This window comes from Sarcophilus harrisii, chromosome 4 (assembly GCF_902635505.1).
Source record: "Sarcophilus harrisii chromosome 4, mSarHar1.11, whole genome shotgun sequence".
Taxonomy (NCBI): Eukaryota; Metazoa; Chordata; class Mammalia; order Dasyuromorphia; family Dasyuridae; genus Sarcophilus; species Sarcophilus harrisii.
The window spans coordinates 239,509,791-239,531,098 of NC_045429.1; the positions used below are offsets into that span (position 1 = coordinate 239,509,791).

At 34.6% G+C, this 21,308-nt stretch overlaps 2 protein-coding genes across 7 annotated transcripts in view; both read right to left on the reverse strand.

Annotated features, from left to right (window-relative positions):
* The window catches only part of SDHAF4 (succinate dehydrogenase complex assembly factor 4), a 29,595-nt gene extending 18,832 nt beyond the window's left edge, over positions 1 to 10,763 (reverse strand). The window contains exon 1 of the mRNA XM_003769196.3: positions 10,539 to 10,763. Coding sequence (XP_003769244.1) covers positions 10,539 to 10,611 — 73 coding nt within the window. The 5' untranslated portion in view covers positions 10,612 to 10,763. The remainder of the gene's footprint in view (positions 1 to 10,538) is intronic.
* Positions 10,764 to 17,196: 6,433 nt separating this feature from the next.
* Positions 17,197 to 21,308, reverse strand: part of FAM135A (family with sequence similarity 135 member A) — a 116,467-nt gene continuing 112,355 nt past the window's right edge. For all 6 annotated transcript variants that reach the window (XM_031964670.1, XM_031964666.1, XM_031964669.1 and 3 more), the window contains 2 exons: positions 20,627 to 20,740; positions 17,197 to 18,270 (listed from right to left, as the gene is read on the reverse strand). In XM_031964670.1, coding sequence (XP_031820530.1) covers positions 18,065 to 18,270; positions 20,627 to 20,740 — 320 coding nt within the window. In that variant the 3' untranslated portion in view covers positions 17,197 to 18,064. The remainder of the gene's footprint in view (positions 18,271 to 20,626; positions 20,741 to 21,308) is intronic.

A 21,308-nucleotide genomic window follows, 5' to 3' on the forward strand; every position in this document is an offset into this window, starting at 1 on the left:
ACATTAAGAAAGCCAATACAGCTCAACCACAGTGCGAGAAGGGAAGTACTTATATTAACAAGATTAGAAAGGTAGAGTGAAGCCAAATCAAAAAGGTTTTAAAAGCAAAAAGGAGGAATTTATATTTTTTATACTAAGGGAAAACATTGATTAACTGATATGGTCAGATTTGTAAGATAAGAAAATCAGTTGTATAGAGGATAGATTGGAGTAGGGAGAGAGGAAAGGAAACCAATTAAGTGGTGCAGTAGTCCAGAAAAAGATGGTGAGGATCTGAACTAAAGTTGTATTCATGTGAATAGAGAGAGAAGGAAAGTGAGAAATGTTGTTGAAGTAAAAATGACAAGACTTGGCACTGAATAGATCAGACATTCACATAGACTTTTTATAAGCATTACCAAACTCCCTTTGGCAACGTACACCAAATGGCACCATCTCTTTTATAAACTCTTTGCTGGTAGAAAATAACATACATTAAAATTTATAATAAAGAATGGTATATGGGCCCTTGTAAGATATCAGAAGTTGAAATAAGAATCATCCACCTAAAATTAATGATTATCTTGTACAAATGGAATTCACATTGCACTTATATATTATTTTTTATTGTATTATGATCTGAAAAAATACATTTAATATTTCTGCTTTTTTTTTTTGGGGGGGGGGCATGTTTGTGACTTTTATGCTCTAATATATGGTCAGTTTCTGTTAAGGTGCCACATTATAAGTGAGAAAAATGCATACTCCTTTCCAGTCTCATTCAATTTTCTCTAGTTATCATTTTCTTTCAAAGTCCTATTTATGTTTTTAACATCTTTCTCATTTATGGTTATATTTATCTAGTTCTGAAAAGGGAAAGTTTGAGGTCTCCCAGTTTGTCTACTTCCTCCTGTAACTAACTTTTAAAAAAATAATCTAGATGCTTGGTGTGTATCTAATATTACTTCATTGTTTATGATGCCATTTAGCAAAATATTTCCTTTATTGTCTTTTTCAACTAAGTTCATTTTTGCTTTTGCATTATCTAAGATATACTTCAGCAGAAGGATAATATATTCCACTCCATCCCCTTTATTCTAACTTTGTGTCTGTTTCAAGGATTTTCTTTTAAACACCATATTGTTTGATACTGTTTTCTAATCCATTATGCCATCCACTTATGTTTTGCGAATAAGTTCATTCCATTTACTGTTATAATGAATGTTATTTTCCTCTTATCCTATTTTAATATCTATTCTTCCCTCTTTTTATTCTGACCCTCCTCAAAAGAAATGTTTTGCTTTTGAACACTGCCTCCCTAAATCCATTCTCCTTTTAATCACTACCCATTTCCTCTTCCAGTCCATCTCCTTTCCTCATCCAATCTTTTTTTTTTCTGAGAATATTCTAACATAATTAACTCACACCTGTGTCTTCTATGTAGAATTCATCTCTTCAGTCATGTCCAACTCTTCACGACTCCATTTGGGATTTTCTCGGCAAAGATATTGGAATGGCTTGCCATATCCTTCTTCAACTCACCGTCCTAATAATGCTAACAACATTCTTCTGATTTAACCATTCTGGAGAGCAATCTGGAACTATGCCCAAAGAATTATAAAACCATGCATACTCTTTGATCCAGCAGTACCTCTACTGAGTCTATAACCCCAAGAGATCATAAAAGGATCCACACATGTGCAAAAATGTTTATAGGAGCCCTTTTTTCCCTTTTAAAATTACACATACATTTTTTTGGTGAGGCAATTAGGGTTGTGACTTGCCCAGGATCATACATCATATGAAGTATAAGTCATTTGAATTCAGCTTCTCCCAACTTCTGGTCTGGTTCTCTATTCATTGTGCCATCTAACTGCCCTTTTTATTGAAGCAAGGAACTGGAAATTGAGGGATGCCATGCCCATCAGTTGGAGAATGGCTAGATAAGTTATGGTATATGAAAGTCATGGAATATTATTGTTCTCTAAGAAATGAACAGGCTGATCTGTTGAACTAATGTTGAGTGAAATGAACAGAACCAGGAGAACATTAAACATAATAACAATAAAGTAATTTGATGGATTTGGCTCTTTTCAAAAATGAGGTAATTCAACAAGGCAATTTCAATAGATTTAAGTGCCATCTCTAGAGAATTAGGGAGGCTGAATGTGGATCAAAGCACAGTACTTTCTCACCTTTTGTTGTTGTTCCTTTTTTTTTCTTCCCACTTTTAATTTTTCTTGCACAGCATGACGAATATGGAAATATGTTTAGAAGAATTCCATATTTAAGCTATATTGAATTGCTTGCTATCTTGGAGAGGGCAAAGTACAAGAGAGAGAAAAATGTGTAACAAAAGGTTTTGCAAAGGTAAAAGTTAAACACTATCTTCACATGTATTTGGAAAAATAAAATACTATAAAAAATAATAATAACCTTCTTAAGAGTTACATGTATGGGGGTGGGGGGGCAGCTAGGTGGCATAATGGTTAGAGCACCCGCCCTGAAGTCAGGAGGACCTGAGTTCAAATCTGGCTTCAGACACTTAACACCTCCTAGCCCTGTGATCCTCAGCAAGTCACTTATTCTCAATTGCTTCAGAGAAAAAAAAAGTTTGTATCATCATCTCATAAGAATAGAATTTAACCTTTATGCTTCTTGAATATTCTATTAGAATATCAAATTTTCTTTCTTTCTTTCTTTTTTTTAAAATTAAAGCTTTTTATTTACAAAGCAGATGCATGGTAATCTTTCCAACATTGACCCTTGCATAATCTTTTGTTCCAAATTTTCCCCTCCTTCTTCTCACTCCCTCCCTTAGCTGGCAGGTAGTCCAATACGTGTTAAATATGATTGAAATACATGTTAGATCCAATATATGTATACATATTTATACAGTTATCTTGTTGCACAAGAAAAATCAGATCAAGAAGGAAGAAAAAGAAAAACGGAGAAAGAAAACAAAATGCAAACAGTGTTCTATACAGTTCCCACAGTCCTCTCTCTGGGTATAGATGGCTCTCTACTGATTTGAATCAATTCAATGTTGAAGTGAGCCATGTCCATCAGAATTGATCATCATATTGTTTTGTTGTGGCTGTGTATAATGATCTCTTGGTTCTGCTCATTTCATTCAGCATCAGTTCATGTAAGTCTCTCCAAGCCTCTCTGAAATCATCCAGCTGATTGTTTCTTATAGGACAATAATTGACTATCAAATTTTCGGCTCAGGTGTGGTCTTTTCATCAAAAATGTTTGAAAAGTCCTCTATTTCATTAAATTTACATTCTCTTTTCTGTGACTCCCCAATATTTAAATGGTTTCTTTCTGGTTGTCTACATTTTCTCCTTGACTTGGGAATGCTAGAATTTGGCAATCATATTCCTTCATTTTGGGATCCCCTTTAGGAGATCATAGGTGTAATATTTCAATTTTTATTTCACCTTTTGATTCTAAGTTATCAGGGCAATTTTCCTTTGTAATTTCTTGAAATATGACATGTGGATTTTTGATCATGGCTTTCAATTAGTTTAATAATTCCTCTCTTTTCAATCTATTTTCCTTGTCAATTGTCTTTACTCAGGAGGGGCCCTCTGCTCCCCAATAGTCACAAGTTCTAGTATACTTTTCTACCTTTGAACTATGACCACATTCCCTGTAGCTTCAAGGACTAGTATTACTCTCCACTCTGGAATCTCAACTGGGAACTTCAATGGAGTTGCCAAATAATTCTTGATCTTAAGCACAATGTCACCTGTTTTGACTAGTTATTCAATCCACTTATTATCTTTGAGCTGAGAGTTCCTGAAATTACTTCTGCTACTATGGCAGTTGCTTCCAAGGTCAATCACTGGTCTTGCTGCTGCCTGCACTTCAGGCCAGTTCCCACTCTGATTGTCACAGACCTCCTTCCAACTTTCTAAGTTGTCTTGGGCTGGAAAAATGTTCCCATAGTCAGGAACTCCCCTTTCATACTTTCTTCCCTTTAAGATGAGGGGTTCTTAATCTGGGGTCTATGAATTTTAAAAATATGATTTTTAAAAATAATTTTATTCTTATATATTTCATTTCCTTTGTGTGTGTGTGTGTGTGTGTGTGTGTGTGTGTGTGAAATGTTAAATGTGTTAAAAACATTCTGAGACGGGTGAATAGATTTAATTCATCAGACTGCCAAAAGGTTCCACAAAATAGAAAAAGTTAATATCAAAGTATCAAATAAAATTCTATCTCATATTGACTAGGAAAATCACAAACTATGTTATACTGTATTTTTGTTTATTTTGTTAAAACATTTTAATCTGGTTCCCAAATTTTACAGGTACAGTTTGACCACTTTGCACTAGAAAAGGCAGGTTCTAAACAGCAGGCACTCCAAAGAAGGGAGATGAGAAATGGAGAGGAAAATAAGAAAAGGGAAAAAAAAAAGGTAGTGGAAAATAAATGGCTCCTTCCCCAAGTAGTCCCCTCAAGCCTCTTAGTTTTGGATTAAAGGGGTTCTGATGTCTAAAGGACTATGAAGCGTGCCAGCAGTCACAAAAGGGCCAGCACAGTAGTTGATAGATAAAACTTTCTCCTTCCTCAAATCCTCTCCTTTTGATGAGGACAATACAGCCTCCAGAAGAGCATCTGCATTCCCTGGGAAAGACTCTCTTCCCATACATTATGCACCTTCCCTGGGAAAGACTTTATTCCCACACATTATGCACCTTTTGGATGCAAAATCTACATTCCCTAGGAAAGATTCTTTTCCCACACCCTATCTCTCTCTTTTTTTTAATTTTTATTTAATAGCCCTTTATTTACAGGATATATGCATGGGTAACTTTACAGCATTAACAATTGCCAAACCTCTTGTTCCAATTTTTCACCTCTTACCCCCTCCCCCCCCCCATCCCCTCCCCTAGATGGCAGGATGACCAGTAGATGTTAAATTAAATTAAATTAAATATTAAAATATAAATTAGATACACAATAAGTATACATGACCAAAACGTTATTTTGCTGTACAAAAAGAATCAGACTCTGAAATATTGTACAATTAGCTTGTCCCACACCCTATCTCAAGTATGTTCCTTTCGGATGCAAAGCCCAAATTGTTTTGTTTCTGTATATAAGTAAGCCCTGAGAAAATGTCTCTTTGCAATTCTTTGACATTGCCCACTAAGAGAACATCTTAGTGTCTTTCTCTCTTTAATAAAGTGCCTTTTCTTATCACAGCCTTTTGTGTAGCGTTTCTCACAGCGAACCCGCCCAAACTGGTGTTTTGGAGAACTAGGAGACCAACCCATATTCCTGCCACAATCCATACCTCATCACTTTTGCTCCAGAAATTATGTTCACAGTTTTGCCGATTATATAAAACAATGACTACTACATGGAGGTTATATACTCTGCCAAAGATTACATACTCTCCCAAACCTACAAGAACTCATACACCTTAGATAGTTTAATTGACAAAATTATAAAAGATAAAAGTATAGGATAATGTTTCTTTAGTCTACATGTTCATATCAAATGCATCACATTAAGACATTTATCAACTGGTAGAAATTTTGTGATGTAAAAAAATAACACATGTGAAGATATATATATATATACACACACACACACACACACACACACACATAGCTAGTAGTAACACAGGAACTACAAAGCTAAGTTAAAAATAATAAAAATAATCATAAGCAGTATAATCTCTTCAAGCAATGGAATATTTTATTCATAAACTTGCAAAGTAGGAAAATACTTAAAATATACTTAAATAAAATACTTAAAAGCAGTCTTTTGAATATTTCACAACTGCACTTTCTCTAGAACTCTCCTCTCCCCATTGGCGACTTTCTCTCTGAAAATGCCAGTTTAGAATGCTTCTTAGTCATGTTTCACCTCATTTAAGCCTAGATTTTCTCAGAAATCCTTGTCTTTCAGAAATCTTCATTTTATCCCTCAACTCTTCCAGATACTTTTTTCCTCTATGTCTCCTTCCAGCTTTCTAGTGACTTTGTGTATTTATGCTACTTGTTTCCTCCTCTTAGAATGGTGCTTGACTTTTAATAAACTACTTCTCAATAAACAAACAAACAAATAATTCCTCTCTCTCTGTATGGTCCATCCTCATGTGTAGAGACAGAACTGGTTGCTGTCACTTTAACTCTTGAGCTTAAGCATTCTCATTTATATACTATTCAGATCTACAAGGGATTTTGGAATTCATTTGATCTAAAACCTTTATTTTACAGGTGAGGAAATTGAGGTCTGCACAGTCATATAAAAATGTGGCAGAGTCACAATTTGAATTAAGATTCTTTGATTCTATATCCAACATCTTTCCACTAAACTAGAAAAATGCTGTGAAAATCATAAGGTATTATAGATAAGCATTATCATTAATCAATACTTTCTTTGATAAAACTATAAGTGTGACTATAAACTATTCACATTCATGCAAAGTTTTCAGTCCAAGTCTTATGTTTTACATCAATATTTATCTGACCCTAAAAATAAGTTGACTTTTTATGAAGTCAAATCTCAATTTAGCAAGAAAAGATCATTTACCGCAAAAATCTGTCTAAAATGCAACTTATCATAGCTTTATGAAACACTCAAATATCTTATCTGCTAAGTCATATTAGTTTAGTATAAGACATACATAAAAAAAATTTGAGTGCTTGAAATAGATTTCACATTTAATGTCCTGGCTAATTGGTTTTCTGCATTTCATACTAACTAAATTTGTTTTGTTTTGTTTTTTGTGCATTAATTCACTTTGAAATGAAAAATTAAACAAGTATCTATCTAAATGGCTATATTTATCACTGTGAGAACAATGAGAATTACCAGTAATTCTATCTAGGTTTGATAAAACTTTTTAAAAGATATCTGAGGTGTCTGGTATGTATATTCATTTACATGTTATATAGCTTCACCATGTCTCATCACTTATGTGATAATCAAAAAAAGTCCTTGAGCATGAGTTTGAAAAGATGCTCAATTACAAAAGTACAATAGACAGACTTTCTAAAACTAAATTTCCTGAGTATTTCTCCAAAGCTAATGAATACTGAACAAAATGTCAGACAAGCAAAATGTTAAGTGAATAAGACCCATTTTAAATCACAATGGCCTTTTCTCAACTCATTCTCTTGGGCTTTTCTTCAGTATTTCTCCTCAAAAACCTTTTCATGTCACCAATCTATCTGGATTCTTGTAAAACTTTCCCGATCACTTGTCTGGAGCCTCTTAGATTGGTTCATCTTTCTCTTGCTCTTACTTTTTGGCCTCTTCCACCAATAGACACCTCCCAGCCTTATTCTCTTTTGTACTTTCACTTCCTTACCAACGCCATCTCTCCCACTATCCTGTTCTCATTTTCAATTATTCTATGTGAATGACTCCCAAATATCTATAACTTTGACAACCCTAATATGCATCTAATGTTGGTACTTCTAGTGCAGTACATAAAAAATGAAATTAATCTTTGTCATTCCTGCAATTTCTCTCACTATGCATGTATCTACTCACTTAGGATCAAATCTTGAGTCAAAGGACAATTCAATTCAATGTAAAGCAATTCAATAAACATTAACAACTAAGTAAAAAGAATAGAATAGTCCCAAGTAGTTAGAATACAAAGACAATAAAGTGATTACCACCTTCAAGTACATTACATTCTACCTGCCTAAGATACCTTAATATTTAATCACTCGCCAAATCCACTTGGTTTTCTGTATTTGTTCCACTGCCTTTGCTTAACACTGGAAATTGACGGGATCCTATGAGTTAAGGAATGGCTAAACAAATTGTGGTATATAATAGTGATGGAATGCTATTAAGCTGTAGGAAATAAGATTCCAAAAAATCTTGGAAGACAAACATAAACTGATGTAAAGCCAGGGGAAGAGAACCAGGAAAACATTTTACACTGTAACACCATCTTGTAACTAAGATCAATTGTGAAAGACAGCTACTTTGATGAAAAGTGCTATTCAATCCCATAAAGAGATAAGTGATAAACTAAGTGCTGAATGAAGTACTATTTTTTTTCACTTTATTTTTCTTGCCTTTTTTCCCCTTGGCAATGTGGCTAATATGGAAATAATTTGCATGACTTCATATATCACATTGTTTGCCTTCTCAATGGGTGGGGCAGTGGCTGACAGGAGAGAAATTAAAACTTGAAATATTAAAAAAAGGGGCAGCTAGGTGGTGCAGTGGATAGATCACCAGCCCCAAAGGACAAGAGGACCTGAATTCAAATCTAGTCTCAGATACTTAACACATCCTAGCTGTGTGACTCTGGGCAAGTCACTTAACCCCAAATGCCTCAGGGAAAAAAATTTTAAAAAGATGTTAAAAATATTTAAAAAAATTTTTTTAACTGCTTTTGTTTTATTTGGACTCATGGCTCAGGTTATAGTAAAAATCTAGAATGAGTAATTTTTTAACCAAATCAAGAAAGAAAGCTGATATAAATCAAGCTTTATGATGTATTGATTCAAGCAAGCAAGCAAGCACACACACATGTGGAGAGGTCAACTGGTGCCTACTCTCTCTCTTGCAATATAAACAGACATTTGTCCCAACAGATGTAAGAAACTCCAGAGTGAGGGAAATGTGTGGGGAGGAAACAGTGAGGTGGCAAAATGATATACCCCTTGTATACAAAGGCAAAATGATACGCTTTGTAGGAAAAAGTAATTGATTCTGGATGGGAGGAAGCATTCCTGATAAGCCCCAAATGTGGTAGAGAACTTTTGGAGGACTAGGTTTGGATGAGCAGAGGAAATTTCCTCCTCTTGGGGTTAAGAGTTTCATCCAGTCAAAAATCTCTTAAGTGCCTAACCCAGAGTTAACAGCAGAAAAGCACAAAATGTTCTGTCTTTGCTTATATACTTTTATGAGCATTAAGTTCACTTAGGCTGACTCCACAATGGAGTACTATCATTATAACTATAATATCAAATAACAACTATAACATCAAATAATATAAAGTTTACTACACCTTCCTATTTCTACTGACACCTTAATTGTGGGCTTCATTATTTCTTTTAAGGACACATTAGCTTCCCTAATTGGTCTTTCTGCATCATCTCTTTCCTCTCCAATACAACCTTATACTACTTCTAATGTAAATCTTTCTAACATGCAGATTTGATCATGTTATTACATCATTCCAAGATCTTGATGGCTTCCCCACTATCTACAAGATGCAATATTATTGTATCCTTTTGGCATTCAAAGTCATTCAGGAAAAGGTTCCAATTTACTTTTCTTTCCAACTTTTTTTTTTTTTTTAAAACATTACTCTCTTTTAAACTAGACAGCTAACTTTTCTTGGGTCTCCACATTTCTGTTCCTGGAAATTCATTTAATAATTGGTAAAAGTGATACCTTCCCTTTTCTCTCATTCATCTTTGACCTCTCCTGTGTATTTATTACATTCTAACTTGTGCATGTGTACGTATATACATACCCCAGTCCTCAGGTTTTCTGAGAGCGGGATTGAATGTGATTTTTAATTTTCCTATGCCCATGTGAGATGCCTGCCTAGTGACTAAATAAGTCATGTGACAGCCAAAAAAAAAAAAACCTTAAAATTTTTAGATAGCATCAAGGGAAGCAAAGTCTCTTGGAATAGTATGGTGATCATCTCACTACACTTTATTCCTCATACTACACCTGGAGTATTGTATTCATTTCTGGGCACTATATTTTAGGCAGGACACTGATCAAGTGGACAGTGTCTGAGGGAGAAGGAAAATGATGTTAAACGGCCTTAAGGCCATGAAATCTGAGGATAATGAAGGAACTAAGGATGTTTAACCTGGAGACAAAAAAGACAAGAGAATATGTCTTCCAAATCGTCGAAGATTTATCACGTGGAAAGAAAACAGAAGAAAAAGTAATAAAAAAAAGTGTCTCATGACGCTTGACAACAGAAAAATGTCCTAGAGATATACGAATGAGTTGCCTCGGAAATAGCACGTTCCTACGCAGTCAATCTACATTAATAAATGCACCTACTATTAAATAAAAGCACCTACTATGTGCCAAGCAATGCTGAACCACTGAACAATTAAAAAAAAAAAATAAATAACTGCTTTTTACTCCGATCGGGAAGCTCTTCCTAAGGGGAAGTTTCACGGGGTACAAGGGTAGGGAGGGGGCCAAAGGGCGCAGGTCTGCGTGCGCTGTGGACTCCCTCCCTCGACGGAGGCACTGTCGTCAGGCCCAGGTTCAGCCAGCAACCGAAGGGAAAAGAACCGAGAATAGAAAGAAGTAAGAGCCAGTTAGAATTCGGGGGCCCAGAAAGAGAGCAAAACAGCTCGGAGCACCAAACGCTGGGGAAGCTGGAGGACGGAAAACGGGGAATGAGTAGGTTTTACGTACGCATGCGCAAAGGCGCATCGAGAGGCTCAAGCCCAAGACGCCCCTCACATACCGTGACCGACAAGAGTCTAGCGGCTCCCACCGCGCTCCCACCCCTGGCATGGCCGCAAACCGCTCTCAGTCCGAGGGGAGGAGGGTAGGACGGAGGAAGCGTTTAGAATGTTCCTTACTTGTTATCACCGGGGTCCACGCAGCGCTAGAATAAGGACCCAGAGAGAACAGTCGTGCGAGCACAGTGGCCATGGCAAAGTCGCGCGAAGGCCACCTCCCAACCTCCAGCAGTCACTTTCTTTGGCCCGGCGGCCAGTAGGCCGTTCCCCCTCCGCCAAGAGGCGATAGCTAGCAGCGCGTGGGTGGAGCCGGAAACCGTATCTCCCCCTCGTCCTATGATCACGCCCCCTAGGACGCGTAGCCCCTCCTCCTATAACCACGCCCCTAGGACGCGTAGCCACGCCTCCGTTCTATTGACCTCTCTACTCCTGGAGCCTCCGACTACCCGCCTACCTCCCTGGCGGGGATCTTGGAAAACCTGGAGTGCGTCTGGGAAGCTCCTTCAAGCTGCAGGAAAGCTTTTTTGTGGCGTGCTCACGTCCAGTATCTTTCAAAAAATGGACCCCAAACTAAGCCGTGCATGCGACTTTGGCCATAGGAAAATTATAGCTTTTGGATGGAAGCAGCGGGACTGATGTGCAGCCTGACACAAGGCCATTTGTGAATCTCCTCCGCAGCTTCCAATTCAATATAAGTACTTAAGTACTATTACAAAGCAGCAGTCATCAAAACCATTTGGTACTAGCTAAGGAAGAGTAGTGGGTCGATGGAGTAGGTTAGGTACAAAAGACACAATAGTCAGTAACTGTAATAAAGTATTTGATAAACCCAAAGACTTGGCTTTTGGGATAAGAACTATTTGACGGAAATTTATGGGAAAACTATCTAACATGATAAGGTCAATAATAAGATAAAGTCAAAATGAGTTATGATCGACATATAAAAGGTGATACTATAAACACATTAGGAAACTAAGGAATACTCTGTCAGATGTTTGGAGAAGGAAGGAATTTATGGTCAAAAAAGAACTAGAGAACATTACAAAATTCAAAATGGATAATTTGGATTACATCAAATTAAAGTTTTGGCACAAACAAAACGAATGCAGTCAAGTTTAAAAGGAAGCAGAAAACGGAAAAAAATTTTTTTACTACCAGTGTTACTTATATAAAGGTCTCATTTCTAAAATATATAGAGAATTGACCCAAATTTATAAAAATACAAGGCATTTCCCACTCAATAAATGGTTAAAGAATATGAACAATTTTTCAATGAAGAAATTAAAACCATTTCTAGTCATATAAAATATGCTCTAAATCATTATTGGTTAGAGAAGTGTAAATTAAAGATAATTCTAAGATACTACTTCCCACCTCTCAGATTGTTGGAGGGAATGTGGGAAAACCAGGACATTAATACATTATTGGTGAAGTTGTGAAGTGATCCAACTATTCTGGAGAGCAATGTGGAACTATGTCCAAAGAGCTATAAAAAACAGTGTCTCTACTGAGTCTATATTCCAAAGAGATCATAGAAGGGGGTAAAAGACCCATATGTGCAAAAAATTTTGTAGCATCCCTTTTTGTAGTAGCAAGTATCTGAAAACTGAGTGGATGTCTACCTGTTGGGGAATGGCTGAGTCAGTTATGGTATATGAATGTAATGAAATTATTATTGGTTGATTTCAGAAGAGCCTGGAAAGACTTACACGAATGGATGCTGAGTGAAGTGAGCAGTACCAGAAAAACATTATACATAGTAAAAGAATTATGTAGTGATCAACTGTGATGGACTTGGTTCTTCTTAACAATGAGTTAATTACCATCTGCATCCAGAGAGAGAACTATGGAAACTAAATATAGATTGAAGCATAGTATTTTCACTTTTTTGTTTATTTTTTTTCTCATTGTTTTTTCCCTTTTGGTCTGATTTTTCTTGTACAACATGACAAATATTAATTGCATATATTTAACCTTTCTTAAATTGCTTGCTGTCTTGGGGAGAAGGGAGGTAAAAGAGGAGGTAGAAAAATTTGGAACACAAGGTTTTGCTAGGGTGTTGAAAAATTGCCCATGCTTATGTTTTGAAAACTAAAAACTTTAATTAAAAAGATGAATGTCAAAAATTATCTTTACAAGTATTTAGGAAAAATGCTATTGAAAAAATTTAAAAATTATCTATTTTACATTTTGTAATTCTCTGTCTTGTTTGGTCCCTTTTCCATAAATCTGACAGACTATTCCTTCCTCTTCTAATTTTTTTAGATGCCACCCTTTATGTTGGTATATGGTATGAGATGTGGTCTATACCTCATTTGTGCTTTGTTGTTTTTCAGTTTTCCCCAGCACTTTTTTTGGTCAAATAGTGAGTTCTTCTCCCAAAGGCTGGATTTTGTGGTTTATCAAACACCAGGTTACTATGGTCATTTACTGCTGTGTCTTGTAAACCTAATCTAGTTCACTAATCCACTATATTTTTTAGAGCCAGATTGTGTTGATGACTGGTGCTTTTATAATATATTTTGAGATCTGGTATTACTAGGTCACCTTCGTTTGTATTTTCCCTCCATTAATGTCATGGTATTCTGATCTTTTCTTCTAGATGAATTTTATTATTTTTCCTAAGTTCATAAAACAATTTTTCAGTAGTTTGATTGGTATGGCACTGAATTAAGTAAATGAACAATTTAGGTGTTGTCATTTTTAATATATCTTCTCAGTTTACCCATGAGCAATTAATATTTTTCCAATTGTTTAGATCAGATTTTATTTGTGTGAAAAGTGCTTTGTAATTGTCTTCATATAGTTCCTGGTTGTGTCTTGGCAGGTAGACTTCCAAGTATTTTATATTATTTACAATTATTTGAAAATGGATTTTCTCTCTTTTGTTGCTGGGCCCATTTCCTTTGGCGTTTTCATCTCCCTTCCTGAGATGTCAGGGAGGGCACGATCAACTCCTTTTTATGGTGTTTTCACTCTTTTTGAGCAGTCAGGGAAGGTGTTCACACCTTCTTCTTTGGGGTTCTCACCTCCTTGAGAAGTCAGGGAGGTCATGACCAACTATGTTCTAAATCAAAAGAAAGCGGGAGATGTTATGGGCCAGAACTTGAAACAAGGTGCTAAGTCACTGGAATTGATAGAGACAATGCTTATGTACTTAGTTCACACATTAGAGTTCATACCTTTAAGAGAGGATATATAAGGAGAAGCCCACTAGAGACTCCAGGAGATTCACAAGTCAGAAACCCACAAGCTCACTCTTGGAGGGGGAGTCAAGATTCATTCCAACTTCCACCTTTGTGCTGGCTTTGGATTCAGAGGGAGCTAGAGGCTGAAGCTGGAAAAGACAAAGGACTAGCAGCAAGAGCTCTTGGAACCAAGGAGAGAGAGGCCTCCAAGAAAGCTAACCGGGCTATTTTGAAGGAAAAAAATAAAGGATCTGGACTTTAACTCCTGGCTGAATTTGAGGTGATTATTATACTTAACTGAAAGGAAGGCTGCCTCCAGAAGCCCCCAAGAAATCTGCTCTCAGAGAACAATATATTTTAGAGAGGAGAACATTACAATTATCCCCATTTTATAATAAGGAAATTGAGGCTGAAAATGATTAAATGATTTTGTCCAGTCAACCAACATAGGTTGTATATTTGAGCCAGGTTTTAAATTCAGGCTTTCCTTACTACAAGTCTAATGCTCTAGTCACTGTATTGTTAACCTTGTTTTTATAGTTTTATCTTTTCAAAAACAGAAACAAAAACAAAAAACTCAACATCCACCTCTTAAGTCTAATCAAGGCAGCCTGTAGTTCAGATCACACACAATGAATCTCACTATTAGCTAACTTTGCTATTCATTCATTAAGTTTTTACTTTCTTCTGGATTATGTGCAAAGCACTTTCAACTCAGGAAAGGAAGAATAGAGCTGTTCTTTCCCTGGCATTTCTGACACAAATCTAAAACTTAAAGAAAACATAAATATACCACTTGCCATTTGCCTTCCCTGCTTCAGACTCCCTCAAAGAAGGAAGGAAATAAGCACTTGTAAAGCACTTACTATGTGCTAGGCACTGGGCATACAAATAAAAGCAAAAAGGCAGTCTTAGCCCTTAAGGAATTTACATTTGGATGGGGAAAGATACAGAATAGAGCTGAAAAACAAAGCCAGAGAAAAGGTTTTTCTGTACAGAAGAATGATTTTGAAGTCTAGATGTCAGGACCAAAGAGGGGAATGAAAAAAGAAAAGCAGCTCATTAATGAAAAGGAGGTACAAGTGGATGTTCCATGTTGAAAAGTCTAAAAAGATGGTTGAGGTGTTTCAAGGTGAAGAAATCCCAATCCCTTAGAGAAGTTCCAAAATGAGAGAGCATAATTTAGAAATCTAGGAGTAAGGAAAGAGGGCTAGGAAGGCAATATATAACTTGCTTATATGCTTTTTTGTTCTGTCAGTGTTGGCTATATTTAGATGCCCAATTAATTTCTATTCCTTCTTATATTTTGAAACTATCTTTAGAAGTTATGTTAGTACTTCATCAATTTCCAGATACTAACACTAGAGACCATGGAATTATCAACATATATTTTAGCAATCAAGGAATATTTGTTGAGTGCTTACAATATGCAAAGCACTGGTATTATGGGGGATACAAAAAAGACCTGGTCCTTAATTTCAATAAGATATCTCTTGTGAAGGTCAATAAGATTGAATGGGACTGATTGGATGAAATATTTCTCAATATTGTCACATGATCCCTGTTCCCAGAACTTTGGACCTTGGAGGGAGGTCATTTACTCTCTGGCAGAATGGACTTTGAACTTGAGATATAGGAAGTTGCAGGAAGTGACATGACCTATGGGAAGCAGCCAGCACTGGTGATCTTTGGTCAAAGATGGTTACATCCTGTTAGTCTATCCAATGAGAAGGCTCGAGTCTTTTGGTTTTAAATCCCGGACAAGCCAGAAACAAGTCGGGTTCCAGGAGCACATGGCGGGAGCATGGGATAGCTCCCAGATGTGTGTCTGGGCCTCTCCCTGCAGGGATTACACCAAATTTTGGGTCCTTAAAGAGATCAGCATCAAAAGATGCTTCCTATGTTGTAATTTCTATGTTCCCATATAATAATTTAATATAGGAAGCCAGCAAGACAGCATGTGTGTGGGTGTACATCTCCCCTACCCCCCTTTGCTATGGTGCCATGTAGTGACCTTGAACCTAAGTTCCTATCTCCTACCCACCTTTTCTTCAACTAAGAGTGAATTTGAGAGTTTGTCCTAGGAAAAATTTTCTATTTATAGGTCTCCCTATATGACTTGGCTAAGAAAATAAGAAAAAAAAGTCAGAACCTAACTATTCTCTATAACCACTTTCTGACACATAGAACTACCAATCTGCTGTTGAACTTTGGATGTCACTCAACGTTTTTACATTTTTGGGGGGAAATACTGTATTCATTTGATCATAGAATTAGAAATAGAATGTTTCTAAGATGTCATCTAATTCAATTCTCTTATTTAAAAAGAGATTTCTCTGGGCCTCAATTTCCTTAATTAGCCCATTCAAGGTCACAGAAGTATTAAATAGAAGAGTGAATTTTTCAACTTAGAACCTATGATGATAAAAGCCCACTAAATCACACTTCATTTATCTCCAAATAACTCTAAGACAAATAGGATCATATTAGGTATAAAAGCTCTTGCTTTCTTCCTATTTTCCATAGTCATTAAAAACATCATTGAGAGTTCTTTAAGAATATTATGTTTTATATAGATGAGGAGTTTTTTTGAGCTAAATCTAGGGGTTATTTCACTGATTTCTAGGCTCAACAAAGGGTAAATATGTTCATCCTCAGGTCCTGAAGACCAAATACATTTTAAAACAAAGATTATTTTATAGATAGGTCCATAAATTGAAAGAAAAATGTTAAAAATAGAAAAAAAATTGATAATCTACTTTGATTATCTTTGGACAAAATGAGAAAAAATTAAGTTTTTTCAAGAGTTAAAGGGTCAATTATAACTAGGGCCATATTTAAATTTAGCAAACCATTACTCCAAACTCAGGATTGAGGCAGTATGAAAATGAAAAACTAATCTTCATTGTGAAAATATTATGAACATAACATGTACTAAGAACCTTAACTGTTTAGTTAATTGATGAATTTCTCAAATATATCTTAAAAAGTAGAATGCTATTTAGCAGGATCATTAAGGTATCTTTCAGTGATTCCATGCTCCAATAACTTAGAAAATCAAGGGAAAAAACTTTTACATAGGTTATGTGTTATAAAATCATGCTAAACTAGAGAATTACTTGATCTTGCTTTTAAATGGCATACATACATATTTGCTCCTTACATTATGAAAATTAGCAAGAGATTTCAGTTATTTTAACTGCTCCTAATAGAGTCATAGATTAATTTTATTAATGCCAGATGAAGTAACATAATGCTAAAAATAAACATGCATTAATTGTACAACAAATTAGCCTTTAAAAATTGTGTCACAATTAGTGAACTTCCTATCCACTTTAGTGCATTATTGTTTAAACATGAAAAAAGGGAAATGAAAAATACTGAACTTATTATGCTTCTCAGCACCATTAAAAAGTCAAAAGACCTTTAAACATTTTCATATTATCAAAAACACTTGTATCTGTATCATCACCAAACATGTAAAGTTAATAACTTTGTTCTGTTTCAAGATGAGTTATTTTATTTACAATATTTTGTATTTCAATAAAATCTTTGAACAATATTTAAAAATTATCTAACTTCATAAAAGTATTGCAGAAAATTTAACATTTAGGAATTTTATGTACATATAAGGAAGTTCATGAAAAAAGTTAATTTAAAGAAACGTATTCAGGGAATACAAGCAACATTACCAAATTTAGCAAAATTCCAAAATCAAGGTTGCAATCATTTAAACATTCAAAAACTATATACTGCTAGCTTCTGAACATGAAAAGTTCCAGTAATAAAAGTAAATATGTGAAACAATATGTTTTTGGGATCAAATGTAAAAATACAATTGTACAGATGTGGCAAATGTTTAAGAATAATGACAACAATGATTTTTGTAAAAAAAAAAAAACCCTTTAAGATTCTATGGATGTCTGAGTTGAAACTAAATGGGATACTCATAATAATGAGCAATTTCAGATCTATAGAGAGTTTTCAAAATATATATTTTAGCAGCCATAATTGTATTTCCAGTTAAAACATTCTAAAATTATAAGATTCAACATAATTGACTGCATAATACCTCAATGTTAGAATTTAAAAACCAAAGTGATTCTAGTAATAATACCTAGGCATATGTAAGAACTCTTGCAGATGGAAAGCCAATAATAAACAACCAAATATACATACTGTGCTTAAATCTTCACTCGGAATAATCAAGTACCAAAAATATAAGAAAACATAATAGAAAAGTAAAAAGAATAAAATTAAAAAAATATTGCACAGCCACATTACCTAAAAAGTAAAATTGATATTTAAAAAGCTCTACACATGGATGATATAAATTATCTTCCATATAAAAAGTATAAATATTTCTTGACACTCAGTGGCAGCTACAGTTTAATACCACACATTATTTGATTCACTGATGAATGAGGTAATTGCCAAGTCTCTAACAATGCTTTTATGCTACTGGAAATATTTTAGAGCAGCCACTAGAAAAAATTTTTCTAAAAATATTTCTGAATCAAGAACAGCAATATGTGCAGCTCTCCCAATAAGTGAATCAGCTGTATTGGGCAATGCATTGATGACATTGTATCGAATCAAATTACAGTCCTTGCTTTGCAGAACTGGGAGAAGGAGGTTCTGGATCATTTCAGCATAAATTGGTCCTACAAGTGAAAAGAAAAATGAAAGTACTTTCAAGTTATGTAAAATTCAATAAGCCTGAATAATCTAAATATATTTTTATTCTGTACATATAATAATGACCATGTTAAAATTTACCATGCCCAATTACATTTCATTTTAATATTAAGATTCTAGTATTTTTGTTAGGATTTTATTAGGAAAAAATATATTCATGGCATTTTCTCAGTTGTATTATAATATTTGCAATGTAAAACTGTCACTTATCAAATCTTAGCAAATTTTTTGGTTTAATGAAAATAAAGCCTAAATCAAGTGCTATTTTTTTTCAGTTAATAACATGATTTTTAAAAAAAATTATAGCTTCTTATTGATAAAATGTATGCATGGGTAATTTTTCAACATTGACCCTTGCAAAAACTTCTGTTCCAACTTTTCCCCTCTTTCCCTCCATCTCCTCCCCAGTAATATGATTTTCTTGTATAATTTGATGATATTAGTTGTATGGTCACGTAAGTCCATTAAATTTTTAAAAATTTATTTTTATTATGAGAAAACACCAATAGTTGTGAAATTCCTATATATAAACAACAACAACAACAAAAAAAACGGATTGTGATAAAACTGGGCTGCTATTATCTATAAAATATAATTTTAAAATTGTATGTTAAATTTAACATGATAATTATAGAACTTTTCTGCTTGTTTTTCCTTCTGAATTTGGGCCATTCAGAGAAAACAAATCACACTGTTGAATGAGTAGGGGGGGAGTTCTTAGAAATATTTTTACAGCTTTCATTTTCAGCTTATTTTCATGAAGTAATAGCCAGAACAGCAATGTGTTTGTCTCTTCCCAAATACACAGGACTTACAGAGGTCTTTGTTGTGAAGAAGGCTTTTTAAATGCTTTTCTCTCTTTTTATTTCAAAATTGCCTAATTTTTTGGACCTGTGCAATTTTAGTTAATGAGATGCTATTAAGCTGTAAATGTAGCTACTATTTATAAATGTGAACTTCCTAGGAGCAAAGACATTTGCTTTTTCAACACTGGTTCATTACTGTATTTTAAATAAAGGCCATGAGTTTTGTTAACCAGTTTTTATTTTGACAGATAAACTTAACAGGTAAAGAGGGGATAAAAACCATTTATTTATGGCCCTTATGATTAATAAAAATGCAGTATCAAAAATACAGAGGTGGTAGCAGAAATGTAATTTTAAGAGCAATGTAAAGAAAGTAGCTGGAAGGAATATTGGGAGTAAATATGGATAAGAGGTTGTATTGTTTGAATATATCACATTAGATCCATCAAAGCAATAAAAACTATAGAGTCACCAAATCCCTTTTACCCTCTTCTTGCCACAAATCCCACATTTAGTACAGCTAGTTTCCTTGTGTGTCATGTAGCCTTATGTAAAATATTGTATAGGAAAAAATGCCAAATATAAATCATAGGAACGGATTGTCCCTATCCCCCCTGTCTCCCAATAATCTTGGACAGATGGTATTTCACTGACAATTTGGACAAAGAATCTGTTACTAATTAGTTATCTAAGTTTATTTAAATTATTAAATTTCTCTGAACCTCAAGTTTCTAATCTGTAGAATTAAGGGACTTAATTAGAATTTTTTTTTGAGATCTTTTTTAGCTGGGAATCTTATGACTATTTTAGAATTATGTGATCTACAGCTAGAAAGAACCATTAATCAAAGTCAGCAAGTCTACTGCTCCTATGAACAAAGAAAGGTAATTTTTGTCCATCATTACAAAAATGACGGCAGAACAGGAAAGAAAATCTATTAATATAGGCTATAATCACCACAGAGAATATGAATGCTCAAAGAACCTAAGAGGGGAAAAAAGGAGGGAAAGAAAAGTGGTAATTTAATAAATAACACAGTTTTCATTTATAGAATAATGCATGGTTTATAAAGCATCTTTCTCACATGAATCCAGTGAGCATATGCATGCATACAGTGTGGATCAGATTTGTAGGTGCACCCAGGCACTCCTGGCTCACCCTCTATGCACACTTATAATTTTGGTGATAGGAAATATAAGCAATATTTCCATTTTATGGATGATGAAACTGTGGTTCAGAGTGATATGTCAAAGAGCTCACTTAATGGAAATAATTCCTATCTTATTAGAAAATATTTTTTCTAAAACAAGTAAAGGATGGTAAATTAAGGGATGGAATGTGCTATTCCTTCACTGACCATAGTGGAGAAAGGATGGGAAATAAAGGTAAGGATTCACTGGGGGAAAACGGCATGAAAAAAGATTAGGAAAAAGAAATTAAGGGAAAAAAGATATTTTTGAAGTTATAAACTTGAAACATTTTTTTATTTGTGCTAGAAGGCAATTTTTCCAATTACCTGACTGTTTGTCCTTTAAAGCTGTTTTGCACATCTCAATACGGGCAGAATGATATGGAACATAACGATCCTGCAGAGATCCTACCAATACTACATTTTTGAAGTAATGAAGACCTGTGGCAATGAAGGATAAAGAGAAAGCTGTCAATAATTTAAAGTGCACATGTTTTCTCAAAATAAAGTTTCAGAAACTAATGCATGAATCCTGTAGGCTTTTCTAATAAAAATGTTGCTCACTTTTATTTTTTTTTTTAATTAAAGTTTGAATCTGATAAATTATAAAAATCGAGTAAAATTTTGTTATTATAATAAAATCAAATACTATTTCATTTTCAATTAACATCCCCTTATTTCATCAAACATAGTGTTTAAGACCTTAAGATATGAATACTAAGCCTTCAATGAATTATTGTAGTTATTGTTCAGTTTTGGTTGCGTCTGATACTTCATGACCCCATTTGGGATTTTCACAGCAAAGATACTGCAAAGGTTTGCAATTTCCTTCTCTAGCTTACTTTACAGATGAAGAAACTGAGGCAAATAGGTTTAAGTGACTTGTCTAGGGTCACACAGCTAATAAGTGTCTGGCCAGATCTGAACTTAAGAAGACAAGTTTTCCTAACTCCAGGACTTGCACTCTATTCACTCTTGACACCTAACTGCCCATTCAATGGATAGATAA